This window comes from Oncorhynchus kisutch, linkage group LG8 (assembly GCF_002021735.2).
Source record: "Oncorhynchus kisutch isolate 150728-3 linkage group LG8, Okis_V2, whole genome shotgun sequence".
NCBI lineage: Eukaryota > Metazoa > Chordata > Actinopteri > Salmoniformes > Salmonidae > Oncorhynchus > Oncorhynchus kisutch.
In genome coordinates, this window is record NC_034181.2 from 62198842 (window position 1) to 62213102 (window position 14261).

Genomic DNA, 14261 nt, shown 5'->3' on the forward strand with positions numbered 1-14261 from the left:
GCCTGTTAATTTATCATCAAATCACAGCCTACTTCAACTTTGCCAAACCGGGGGTGATTTAACAAAAGCACAACCGTTGCACGAATGTAAATAACCATAAACATCAATGCCTTTCTTTAAATCAATACACAGAAGTATATATTTTTAAACCTGCATATTTAGTTAAAAGAAATTCATGTTAACAGGCAATATTAAACTAGGGAAATTGTCGCTTCTCTTGCGTTCATTGCACGCCGAGTCAGGGTGTCAGGGTGTATGCAACAGTTTGGGCAGTATGTATGCAACAGTATGACATAACATTGAAGGTTGTGCAATGTAACAGCAATATTTAGACTTAGGGTTGCCACCCGTTCGATAAAATACGGAACGGTTCCGTATTTCACTGAAAGAAGAAAGGTTTTGTTTTCGAAATTATAGTTTCTGTATTTGACCATATTAATGACCTACGGCTGTATTTCTGTGTTTATTATATTATAATTAAGTCTATGATTTGATATTTGATAGAGCAGTCTGACTGAGCGGTGGTAGGCAGCAGCAGGCTCGTAAGCATTCATTCAAACTTTACTGCGTTTGCCACAGCTCTTAGCCATGCTTGATTCACAGCTCTGTTTATGACTTCAAGCCTATCAACTCCTGAGATTAGGCTGGCAATACTAAAGTGCCTAGAACATCCAATAGTCAAAGGTATAGGAAATACAAATGGTATCGAGAGAAATGGTCCTAAAATTCCTATAATAACTACAACCTAAAACTTAACTGGGAATATTGAAGACTCATGTTAAAAGGAACCACCAGCTTTCATATGTTCTGAGCAAGGAACTGAAACGTTAGCTTTTTCACATGGCTCATATTGTACTTTTACTTTCTTCTCCAACGCTGTGTTTTTGCATTATTTAAACCAAATTGAGCATGTTTCATTATTTATTTGAGACTAAATAGATTTTATTTACTTATTATATTAAGTTTTTAAAAAGTGTTCATTCAGTAGTTGTAATTGCCATTATTATATATATATATGTGTGTGTGTGTGTGTGTGTGTGTGTATATATATATATATATATATACACACACACACATTTAAAAAGTTGGCTGATTAATCGGTATCTGCTTTTTTTGGTCCTCCAATAATCAGTATCGGCGTTGAAAAATCCTAGTCGGTCGACCTGTAGTCTATACCCAAAGGAATTTGTTAACCACTTTACAGCTGTCCCCTCCCCCTGACATTGGTGTCTTTCTGATGATCCTGTATCTCCCCTTGATATGGTGAACTCTTTTTTTCTTTGGCCCATCATTGTGGGGATAGAGTCTAGACTGTAGCCCAGTAGGCCCGTGTATGGAGGGGTTGTGTTCCCCTGGCCTGCTCCCTTGTGCCTGCAGAAAAGACCAGAGGTGGTCCTGCCACCCAGGTTCTGCTAGAGGAGTCTGGTCCGGCTGTGCTGCTGCAGGCCTCATGTCTGGTGGAGATGAACGTCAAGAGACCACAGAGGGATTCTGAACCCTGGGAAAAAACCACCACAGGGATTCCAGTAGTGAACTTTGAGGATGTGGAGGAAAGTGCAGGCTGTACAGTCCTCTCCTAGTGGGCTGGGCTTCATATGACCCTCTGAAGGGAGAGAGAGCTTCACATTTTTCCACCCTCCTCATCCTGAGTGGAAAAAAACAACACAGAGAACGAGTGATGAAACAGAAACCTCCTTAATGACTGCATAGCTATTTTCTCTTTTGCCCTCCTCGCTCGGTCTCTCTTTCTTTCTCTTTCTCAATCTGTCTGAGGGTATGGTAGTCAGTCCAGCGTGGCTCCACTTCTGCTCAGAAAAGGAACTACTTGTCTATTGATTTCACTGTGCTGCGGGGCTGCTGGGAGAATACACCCCTGTGCTTCCAGGTCCTCGTGCTAGTGTGCTGATGGAGAGTTCAGACTGAGGCTATGCTATTTACTCAGTGGTTTTGCATGGCGTCCGTAACACAAATTACCATAGTTGGCCTATGAGGTAATGTTTTGACGCTATAGCTTGAGGCAGCTAAACAAAAAGATAGTGTTGAATTCGTAACATATTGGCTTTTGAGAAATGTACGGCGTGACTACTTTTGATTGTATTGTTCAGCTATGAACGATGTACAAGTCAGACCCTTCACATCTCCTTATTATTTGGCTAGTTTGGATGGAAACAGACCGAGGACACAGGGAAACTCGTCTAACGTGGACTAGGCTATGTACTTCACTTGAAATGCGGAATTCATGCTGTCGGTTATTTTCTTACCAGGGATTTGCTGCATTTGTGTGGTCTTTGCTCCGAACCCACAAGATGACAGTGTTCCTACGGTGTTAGTTGTCTAGGACTAGTACTACCCTGTCAGTCCATAAATTGAAGTCAGTGTGTGGTGGAGCCTTATCTAAGTGCATAACATCCATTTGTATGGTTCTAACAGGGCACTCGATCTCTACTGGAAGTTTTCTCCCCGAGGCATCTGTTAGATGAACGATGTAGCTAATTGCAGTGATTTTGCTCTCATCTTGAACACACTGTTTTGGCAGTTTGCAAGGCGTTCTTCTAGATATGGTAGTTTGTGTAGCAGATCATTGTTGTACCCTGTATTGGCGTGGAGACCATCGGCAGGGCTTGCAGCGAGAGTGTAGGAGTCATGGCCAAGGCTCCTCAGCGAGGAGACTGCTCTGGATAAGGCTATGAGGAGTGGGAGGCGGATCAGAGACGGTGATGAGTGCAGATCAGCTGCTGCCAGGCTAGCACACGCATCATCTTCTTCACGATATGGCAGGAATACAGGATGCCTTTCTTATCAGCAGGTGCAGCAGGTGCTGCTTTCAGTAGGGACGGGGACGGGGGGGCTGCTGGCTTGAGGTCTTCTCCCCCGCAGCCCAAATCAGCCCTGTCTGTCTGCTGCACACCACCATTATTCAGATCCCTGGAGGGAGAAATGTTTTTGGAATATTTCATCTCCCATCCTTTGGAAGATCCATGAATTATTCACTGTTACTTGACTTGAAATCAGATTTGGTCCAGGTTCAGTTGTTTTGGAGCTTGTCAGTCGCCACTAGGAATATTAGATAGGCTAGTAGTTGCACTCTGTCTAGACGTTCTGAAACGTTTCCATTGTTTCTCCAGACCATCTTTGACCCCTTGTGTACGGTACCCTACATCAGGATGGCCCAGTGTACATGGAGATAAGGAGGTCAAGCTGTAAGTGGCAGCTCTTTAGTAGGCCAACGTGGTGTGAGAGAAAGCCCTTCGGTTCTCTGCCGATCTGTCCTGCTCTCTGTCATTACCACCACTAAAGACTGTTGCCTCTGCTCTCGTCATCGTAGCCAAGCATAACACAAAGCAGTGACACAACATCCTGTGGCCACTTCCGGTCTCTTCTTCCGTCATTTCCTGTTTGCCGTCTGTGTCTGACTGGGCTGCTTGACAACGGAGCTCTCTCTTCTCTCCCTGTCTTCTGAGTAGGAGGGAATTGCCTCTCACTATCCCACGCCATGACATTCTCCTGAAGAAGGTAATCTTCATACAGGAGCATGAATGTGTCTGGCTCCTGTGTGACTGGGCGGCGGTGGTTGTGGTGGTGTTGGCATGTGTGGTAGTAAACATGCTTTGTTTTCAATCTCAGTCTAAGAAGGAAGACCGAGTTGTGGTGCCAATGTGTTTACACGTTGGCCATGAGATCTCAGCCTGATCTCAGCATGAGATCTCAGTCGCCTGTGTCTTCACAGTTGATTCCCATGTTCTACGTAATATAACACAGGCCAGTCCTACGTACACATTGCAGTAAAGCAAACAGCTCAGCAGGTCTACCTCTAATAATAGAACATCACTCTTCCATGGGGCAGGAACCCCAACTGACAGAACTGGTCTGACTATTCATAGCTGTCACTCAGAGAAAGACAGGATGTTAGCATGCTTGATGTCCCAAGTCGAATGATAAAAAGATGAGCTTGTCATCGTCTTTGTTGTCCGATTGAATTTGGGGAAACCAGAAACGGGCTAGGCCTACCTGGTTCCTCTGGTTGGGCTGGTTCTGGTTTTGCCTGCCCCCACAGTGGGAAGCTGATAGCAACGTTTTCACAATAGGCTAACACAGTGGCGTCATGGGCCCATTGTAACTTGACTGTTGTCTTGCTGTGGGTCCTGCCCCTGGCCTAGGCTGGCGTTCTTGGGAACAGTGAGGTAGCTTGGTCTCCCTCCAACTTTCCCATCAGATCTGTCAAGTTAAAGGAAAAGTCAAATGCCACATCATCATGACGATGTAAAACGCATGATGTGGCAAGTGACACTTTGTTTCTTAAAAGTCCAATGTCTTGAGAACGTGACTGTTGACATGCCAAACATTTTGGGACTGTGTCAACAGTAGACTAATGAACCAAATGTAGTTTGAGTGTGTTTTTCCTTGAAGCCGATCTTTGAATCGTCCAGTTGAAAGCAGAGAGTAGCGGGCTCTTTTCCACAAGCTAAACACCGTTTTTTCACAACTGCACACTTTTGTCTGACTGTTCACTGTGTGTGTGCTTGTGGGAGTGTGTAGTGTGTGTATGTATACGTGTATGCATGCATGTATGTGTGCATGTGTGTGTGTGTGTGTGTATGCATGCGTGGGAGATTGTGGGATCAACCTAGTTGAAGTCACTTTGTATACATAGGCCTTTTGCCAGTGTATCTACAAAATGTTTCTTAACTATTTAATTAGAAGTAGCTATGGATGTCTATGGGCTTACATTGCATTTTCAGATTCCTCTGTCTTAAGTCCATCCTTGTAATCCATGTGGGATGTGTGTGAGGGTGATCCTGCTGTTCTGTTGTTTTTCCCGTCTTCCCACTGTATCTCATTTACATTGAAAATGGATCACACATGTTTGCGTGCCGCTTAGCCTACTCAATGCATGTCCAAAATCTGGTAGAAAAAGTCATTGTAATTAGAGGCTTGTATGTGGTTTGATAGCAGCCCTTTTCAAGTACTGGAGCAGGCTCATTACTGACTGGGGCCCACTGTAAAGGCTTGGAAAAGCAACTCTAGCGTTTTCAGTCCTCAACATCCACCGCCTGAAACATCCACTGCTGTGGTTCATGCTGTTTAAGTCTGAATAAAAGGAATGTGTCTAAATGGCTAATTCCTTTCAGGATGTGAGTGTGTATCGGGGGTGGGGGTACATTAGGCGTAAGTATTCACAGATGTTAGTGAAAGTTCATCAGCTCTGACTATGGAAAATCTCTGGAAAAAGGGTTTTGTGACCGGAAGCGTCAGCTGCCATGTTTCCTACTCCTATTAATTCTGTTTGTGGCCTTGAGCAATCCACTGTGTTGAGAGCTACAGCGAGCAGGCTTGTAGATCTCCCTTTTTGATTAGACAATGTGTGTTGTCTCCATGGACGCAGTTGAAGGCCATACGTCATTTGTTTTTATTGACGGCAAAACGTTTTGGAAGCATCTTGTAGCTGGCACAGTTTGGACTTGTTCGAACATTGACGGAGCGTACCTCCAAATCGTCCAGCAGTTGCAAGTGTCGAGTGTTTATGTATTCGTGTGTCACAATCGTAGAGTAAGACTGACATTGCTGTGGAGATTTGATAATTCCTCATGACACTGAAAATAATTGATGGGGCGTGTCTTTGAGGAGCAGCTGCTTTTGTCCAGCAGCAAGTCGCCATTGTGGTGACCTTGACTCGGCCACATTGAAATGAACACCGGCCATTTTAATCACTGTCACTCTGCCGAGTCACACCCCCTGAGAGAGACAGAAACATCAGATGGTCAATAGTTGACCCCTCCCTGCCTCTGGGGCAGCTGGGTTTAAATGCCCACCACCATCCGCTGCCTCAGAAGATGGATGTGAGCTAAACTAGACTAAAGGTTGGTAGGGGTTTCACCTAGGGGGTTCCTTAGAACATCACCGAGGACACTTATCTGACCTGTTGCCATGGAGATGTTGAATGAGCGTTATCAATGACTGTTGTGGTCAGAATTGAAATCACTTCAGTTTGACACGCTGAAGTAAAAGCCGATATAACCTGAGCAATTTGCTATCCTGTGTTTGTATGTGTGTCTGTGCTTCCCATAGGCCTCACATTGTCCGTTCCCCTCTCTCCTCACAGAAAAGCAAGGTCCGGAACGGAAGCGCATTAAAAAGGAGCCCACCAACACCAGGAAGTCAGGCCTGCCGTTTGGGATGGGCATGCCAGGGATCCGGGCCGGGTACCCCCTCTCTGAGCGGCAGCAGGTGGCTCTTCTCATGCAGATGACGGCTGAAGAGTCAGTCAACAGTCCAGGTGCGTGTTTGTCATGGATGCCACGTCTCTGAGGGTTCAGCGGGGGGGTGCTGTGTCCCTGGTGCTTAGAGTCCCAGCCACACTTTTGCTCCATGCTTCATTAAAGAACAGACCACACTGCTTAATTAGAATTCAATTATACAAGATAACCCTCATCAATTTCCATTACTGCAGTGAAATGGACCTCTGCTGTCTTAATCCACTGTTCATTTCTGGGTCTGGCTGGTTGTGGGGAGGTTTTTGGGCTCTAGAAGTTGGTATCACGTTCCTGTACGGTAAATTGTTGCTGCTTTGTTTTAGGATGTAGCGTTCAACCATGAGGGAAATGAAAATAGTTTACCCCAGGGATGGAGTCTGAGGGGACCTAATGGTGCCATATCAGATCTGGTCCAAACCACACAATATCCAGACCCAGGCTTTTTCTTCATTTCATATCTGCTATCTGTATTTAGATGAATTGGATCTAGCGTTTCCTCTTCAAGTGCTGTACTTACGTTCTGTAGTTAAAAACATAGCGATTAAAACGTCAGCGTTAGTAGGCTATTTCCTCTTATTAAGTAATAGCGCTGATCTGTGTGTTGGTGATTATGTCGTGCTTCTGATTTGGGTTATATGTTTTCTGTTAGTTTTATTTGGCGGGTTGCTGCTGTTAAAAAGCCATGCCTGAGTTTTGTTCTTCAAAGACAGAACCCAGATGAAGTGAGTTTCAAATAGCATTCAGGACCACGCTCTGCAAACTCAATAATGTACATGTGATTAAGGCTTTGGTTTAATCCCCTAAATGTGATGAAATGAACTCGAGCAATTGGGAGTCTTGGAGTTCTCCTCCTGATGTCTTGAGCAAGAGTGCCACCTACAGGCGATGGAGTTGTAACAGTTGTTTTTCAATGAAATATTCTGCAATGTTACATAATGGTACTACTGTAATATGTAGCCCTATGCTCATTTGGCTCATGTTTTTACTATAGAAATGAATCATGCCAATTCTATTAAAACTCTGTTTTTGTCCTGTTCTTGTAGACACAACACCAAAGCATCAGTCACAGTCAAGTCTGGGCCAGAAGGGAACGCCAAACTCTGCATCTAAAACCAAAGACAAAGTAAACAAGAGAAATGAGAGGGGCGAGACGAGGCTGCACCGGTCAGCCATCCGTGGAGAGGCACGCCGCATCAAGGAGCTCATCAGTGAGGGAGCGGACGTGAATGTAAAAGACTTCGCAGGTGAGTCGCTGCCCCTGCAGGCTGGTGGTCATCTTACTCTCTCTGCCTCTCCTCTCTCTCTCTCTCTGCTCCTCCTCTCTCTCTGCTCCTCCTCCTCTCTCTCTCTCTCTCTCTCTGCTCCTCCTCTCTCTCTCTCTGCTCCTCCTCTCTCTCTCTCTGCTCCTCCTCCTCTCTCTCTCTGCTCCTCCTCCTCTCTCTCTCTCTGCTCCTCCTCTCTCTCTCTCTCTGCTCCTCCTCCTCTCTCTCTTTCTGCTCCTCCTCCTCTCTCTCTCTGCTCCTCCTCCTCTCTCTCTCTGCTCCTCCTCCTCTCTCTCTCTGCTCCTCTCTCTCTGCTCCTCCTCCTCTCTCTCTGCTCCCTCCTCCTCTCTCTCTGCTCCTCCTCCTCTCTCTCTCTGCTCCTCCTCCTCTCTCTCTCTGCTCCTCCTCCTCTCTCTCTCTGCTCCTCCTCTCTCTCTCTGCCTCCTCCTCTCTCCTCTCTGCCTCCTCCTCCTCTCTCTCTCTGCTCCTCCTCCTCTCTCTCTCTGCTCCTCCTCCTCTCTCTCTCTGCTCCTCCTCCTCTCTCTCTCTGCTCCTCCTCCTCTCTCTCTCTGCTCCTCCTTCCTCTCTCTCTCTGCTCCTTCCTCCTCTCTCCTCTCTGCTCCTCCTCCTCTCTCTCTCTCTGCTCCTCCTCCTCTCTCTCTCTCTCTCTGCTCCTCCTCCTCTCTCTCTCCTGCTCCTCCTCCCTCTCTCTCTCTGCTCCTCCTCCCTCTCCTGCTCCTCTCCTCTCTCTCTCTCTGCCTCCTCCTCTCTCTCTCTCTGCTCCTCCTCCTCTCTCTCTCTGCTCCTCCTCTCTCTCTCTGCTCCTCCTCCTCTCTCTCTGCTCCTCCTCTCTCCTCTCCTCTGCTCTCTCTGCCCTCCTCTCTCTCCTCCCTCTCCTCCTCTCTCTCTCTTCTCCTCCTCCTCTCTCTCTTCTCTCCTCCTCTCTCTCTTCTCCTCCTCCTCTCTCTCTTCTCCTCCTCCTCTCTCTCTTCTCCTCCTCCTCTCTCTCTCCTCCTCCTCTCTCTCTCCTGCTCCTCCCTCTCTCTCTCTCTCTGCTCCTCCTCTCTCTCTCTCTCTCTGCTCCTCCTCTCTCTCTCTGCTCCTCCTCCTCTCTCTCTCTGCTCCTCCTCCTCTCTCTCTCTGCTCCTCCTCCTCTCTCTCTCTGCTCCTCCTCCTCTCTCTCTCTGCTCCTCTCCTCTCTCTCTCTGCTCCTCCTCCTCTCTCTCTCTGCTCCTCCTCCTCTCTCTCTCTGCTCCTCCTCCTCTCTCTCTGCTCCTCCTCCTCTCTCTCTCTGCTCCTCCTCCTCTCTCTCTCTGCTCCTCCTCCTCTCTCTCTCTGCTCCTCCTCCTCTCTCTCTCTGCTCCTCCTCTCTCTCTCTCTGCTCTCCTCTCTCTCTCTCTGCTCCTCCTCTCTCTCTCTCTGCTCCTCCTCCTCTCTCTCTCTGCTCCTCCTCCTCTCTCTCTGCTCCTCTCCTCTCTCTCTCTGCTCCTCCTCCTCTCTCTCTCTCTCTCTGCTCCTCCTCCTCTCTCTCTCTCTGCTCCTCCTCCTCTCTCTCTCTCTGCTCCTCCTCCTCTCTCTCTCTCTCTGCTCCTCCGCCTCTCTCTCTCTCTCTGCTCCTCCGCCTCTCTCTCTCTCTGCTCCTCCTCCTCTCTCTCTCTCTGCTCCTCCTCCTCTCTCTCTGCTCCTCCTCTCTCTCTCTGCTCCTCCTCTCTCTCTCTCTGCTCCTCCTCCTCTCTCTCTCTCTGCTCCTCCTCCTCTCTCTCTGCTCCTCCTCTCTCTCTCTGCTCCTCTCGCTCTCTCTCTCTGCTCCTCTTCCTCTCTCTCTCTCTGCTCCTCTTCCTCTCTCTCTGCTCCTCCTTCTCTCCTCCTCCATGCTCCTGCTTTTCACCTCATATCTCCATACTTCTGTATTACTTTTTATATTTATGTAAATAGTTGCACATTTCTTTGCTTCTCTAGCCATCTCAATTGTTCATAATTGGGTGCGATAATCATTTTGAATCTGACATTTGAGAAACATTAGAGCCGTTATTTAACTGTGTTTGGGATTCACAGGCTGGACTGCACTGCATGAAGCGTGCAACCGAGGCTACTACGACGTGGCCAAGCAGCTGCTGGCAGCCGGTGCAGAGGTCAACACCAAGGGCCTGGACGACGACACCCCTCTGCATGACGCATCAAACAACGGGCACTTCAAGGTAGCTCCAGCATAACGTTTGCGATTGCTCATGTCGAAAGCCAATTCCCCCGTTTAGGTCTGAGACCAATGTTTCGATGTTTATGTTTCTTTGTAGGTGGTAAAGTTGCTTTTAAGATATGGAGGGGACCCTCGACAAAGCAACAGAAGGGGTGAAACCGCGTTGAAGGTTGCGAACTCCCCAACGATGCTCAATCTGTTGCTTGGAAAAGGCACGTATACCTCCAGTGAGGAGAGCTCGTCAGGTGTGTGACATTTTATACCATGAGTAGCTCTGAACACCTTCACTCTGCCATTTGTTACTTGTATTTTAACTTCCTTGCTTTTCCTTTCACCACTGGGTGTGACAGATTTTTGCTGTTCTTTAACTGTTATTTATCTATTTTTCAGAATCCTCAGAGGAAGAAGATGCCCCATCGTTTGCCCCATCCAGTTCGGTGGATGGCAATAACACAGACTCAGAGTTTGAGAAGGGCCTGAAGCTGAAAGGGAAGAAAGGGCTGGATCAGCCCCTATCCACAACAACCACCCCCGTCAAGGACGAGTATGAGTTTGACGAGGACGATGAGGAAGAGCGCGTCCCTCCGGTGGACGACAAGCACTTGCTCAAGAAAGAGTTCCGCAAGGAGTCTCCCAGTGTCACTAAGGCTGGCGGCTTAATTTCAGTACCGAAGGGGGAGGTGGTCAAAACCTATTCCAAAAGCAACTCGCTCACACCAAAGAAGGCTGTTAGACGGATTCTCTCTGACAGCTCAGACGAGGATGATGGGACGTTGTGTTTCACACCTATGCCCACACCACGGCAACCAGCGCCACCTACTAATACCAAGGCCCGGGACTCTGCTACACTGAGCTCTAAACAGCAGAAAGAGAAGACTAAAGTTAAGAAGAAGCGGAAGAAGGAGACAAAGAATAATGTCAGTAAGGAGGTCAGATTTGGTAAAGTCAATGACAAATTCTGCACTTCTGACTCTGATTGTGGGGACATAGGGAGTGAGGATGATGAAGGCTCTATGAAGAGCTCGAACTGTATAAAGGACTCCACAATGAGCCTAAAAGAATCCTCTGCGTTCAGTACTCACTCTGCATCCTCTTCCTCCTCTTCTCATGGAAGCATGAGCTCTCAAAAACTGACACCCTCGCTGACAGAGCATAACCCAAAGCAGTGGAGGACAGACGGCTGGAAGACTGTGTCATCACCTGTATGGTCAGATGTAAGCTCCCTCTCTGACTCGGTTAGAACGAGGCTTTCCAGTGAGTCGGACTACTCCTCTGCCGACTCGAGTGTCGAGTCAGTGAAACAGGTGAAAAAGAAAGCACAGGAAAACAGAAAGAAAAACAATGTGCACACCAATGCACTAGACAAAAAGAACTCTGACTTTCACAAGAACTCCAACACAGATAGTACGGTCTCCAAAACGGATAAAGATGGCAAAGTGTTGAAAAAGCATAAAGTCAAACACAAGCACAAAAACAAAGAGAAAGAAAAGGCTCCCAGTTTAGTGCTCAATCAAGACATGAACGAGAAATTTGTTAAAAGCTTCTCGTTTGATTTTGATGATTCAAGGCAAAAGTCACTCCTTGTTGAGACGGAGTCCCCAGCTGAAAGCAAGGTCAAGTTGTCTAAACATGAAAAAGAGCATTTGAAAAAGGAGGACAGGTTGTCGAAAGGCAAATCTGAGGACAGAGACTGGTCTTCTGGAAAAGAGGTGCAAAGAACTGCTAAAGAGGAGAAATCCAAGAAAACAAGAGAGTCCACCAAGGAGAAGCCAAGCAAGGAGGAGAGGGAAAAGCCCTTGAAAACTGAAAAAGAAAAGAGCCTCAAGGAAAAAGAGAAGCCCAAGGAGGAGAAACAACAAAAGACTCATAAAGAGGAGAAGAAGAAAAAGTCAAAGGACAAGTCATCTAAACCAGACAGGAAGAGCAGTGAGCAAAAAGAAGAAAAACATATTAAGGTGGATAAGGAGAAAAATGCCAGGGAGGAGAAGGAAAAATCTAAGAAAGAAAAGGTTCTGAAGGAAGAGCCTGATTATGAAGTCTATGATGTCAGTAACCGTTTCTTAAACCTAGAAGACACCAAGCTCAGTGCCTCAGACGACCACCACGACCGATGGGCGTCAGACCTTTCCTCTGACTGCGACCTATATGGAGATGACAGCTGGGATGCTCCTCCTGTGAAGGACTACAAAGAATATAAAGCAAACAACACTGTAAAGCTGATCGTTGAGACTGAAAAAATAGAGAGCAGAGACCGGAGGAAGGAGAACAAAATCAAAGACAAGAAATTAGATCATAATGACAAACGGTCAGAGAAAGAGCCTACCTCCAAGAAGAAAGAGAAAGACTCTTCAGAAAGAATCTGTGACAAGAAAAAGGATTTGACCGAAAAACAGAAACTCAACTCCAGCCACTCTGTGGAAAAGGAGAAGAAACGAAAGGAATCTGCAGATACTGTCAAAGAGAAGAAAGAGAAGGACTCCACGGACAGCAGTAGAGACCGAAAAGATTCCTATGAGTTCACTAAAGAAAGAAAGGACTTGAAAATCAAACAGGAGTCTATAAGAGACGATTATGGGAATGAGGCCTCCTTCAAAGAAATTGAACCTGTCAGCAAACCATGTGAAATTAGAGAAAGGAACCACTCTGGAAAAGAGAAGGAGAGAAAGGGAGATGGGGTGGAAAAGAGAGAAAAGACTAAAGCTGACAAACACAAGGAAAAGCCTAAAGACCGATCTATAGAACAGGATAAGGAGAAGCCTGAGAGGACCTCAACTGAGAAGCTTTTGAAAGAAAAAGACACAGATAGAGGCTCTAAAGACAAGAAGGAGGGAGCTAAAGACAAACACAAAGACACACACAGCAAAGACAAGGACAGGAAGGTGTCTTCAGAACAAACTAAGGACAAGAAAGAAAAGGCTTCGCAGGACAAGCATGCTGACCGGGATAAAGATGTCCTTGAGGTGAAGAAGGAGGAGCGAAAACCTGAGAAAGTTAAACCTGAGAAAACATGGTACAAGATCGCAGACATTTTCACAGATGAAAGTGAGGATGAAGAAGACAATTACAATGGGGGTGTGGCCAAGTTAAGTGATTCCCTTGGGTTGTCCGATTCTCACAGGAAAGACTCCACATCTGACAGGGATGAGCTTGATCACTTCCAAACTGAAAAACCCAGAAAATATTCTGCTGAGGCCAAACACACAGCAGAAAAACAGAAAGAAAAAGACCACAAGAAAAAAGACAAGACCACATTTGATATGGGGAAAGAGAGGAAGGGTTCCTTAGAGAAACACAACAAAGATAAGAAAGTAAAGGATTCTGTTGATGCAAAACACAAAGAACGCAAAGACAGAATGTCTGTGGACTCAAACCAAGAGAAGAAAAACAAGCAGAAGCTGTTAGACAAGAGGGACGCCAATGAGGAAAAGACCAAGAGTAAATATAAAGACAAGCAAGATCATGTTAACGACAGAAAGCCCTCAAAGGGGAGTGGGGAAAATGAAAAGTCGCTCTTGGAGAAACTGGAGGAAGAGGCCATGAATGACTACAAGGATGACTCCAATGACAAGAACAGTGAGTTATCCTCAGACAGCTTCACTGATCAGGTTCATGAGCCAGTGCTCAGCAGCTACTATGATTCCTCCAACATCAGCCTTCCAGACATTACTGATGAGAGACGAGACTCACTCTCCATATCTAATCCTCAAGACAAGTTCAGAGAGAAAGAGAGGCACCGGCATTCATCTTCGTCATCCTCCAAAAAGAGTCATGACAAGGAGAAGGACAAAGTCAAGAAGGAAAAAGGGGATAAACAAGACAAGATAGAGGAAATAAGAGAATCCTATGGACGCAGAGAAAGTCTGCCCTTCGAGAAAGAGCCTATGCCATTAGAAGCGGACCCTTACACATTTCCATTTGGGTCTAAGGGTGATAAAGATGATTTTGAGAAGACATTGGAGTTTGAAAAGGAGATGTCTAAAAAAGCTGACAAAGACAAACTGAGTACTGTCATCAGTGATAAGATCAAGGACAAAAAGAAAAAAGAGAAACATAAGGAGAAAGTCAAAGAGGAGAAGCACAAGTACACGGATGGCTTTGGATCCCTTAAACACTCCAAGGAGGAGATCAAATCTGGATTGAAAGAGAGTCCTCAAATTACCAATTTGAAGGAAAGATCAAAGGAAGACAGTCCCAAATTTGATGTGAAAAAAGAGAGAAACCGAGACTCTTTGGACAAAGACAGTAGGGTGGACCATGTTAAGTCCAAGGTTAAAGAAGAAAATGAAAAAGTAATTCAGTCTAAAGACACAGCTCGCAAAGACAACCGTCCACGTTCAAAGCTTCTGGTTGATGGGGATCTCAAACTAACCAGCTTTGGGCAAATGTTAGGTTTAAAAGACCAGGAGATTGAAGAACGCCATAAGAAGCATAAGGAGAGGATGAAGCAGATGGAGAAACTAAGACACAGATCAGGGGATCCTAAACTTAGGGATAAAACGAAGTCCACTGAGGAAATAAAGAAAAATCGCAATGAACTGTCATCCAAAAATC

General features: G+C 46.2%; 1 protein-coding gene across 1 annotated transcript in view; it reads left to right on the plus strand.

Annotated features, from left to right (window-relative positions):
- The window catches only part of LOC109895279 (ankyrin repeat domain-containing protein 11-like), a 139551-nt gene that overhangs the window by 114451 nt on the left and 10839 nt on the right, over positions 1–14261 (plus strand). Inside the window, 5 exon segments of the mRNA XM_031830784.1 lie at positions 6101–6274; positions 7295–7495; positions 9569–9711; positions 9808–9955; positions 10101–14261. Coding sequence (XP_031686644.1) covers positions 6101–6274; positions 7295–7495; positions 9569–9711; positions 9808–9955; positions 10101–14261 — 4827 coding nt within the window.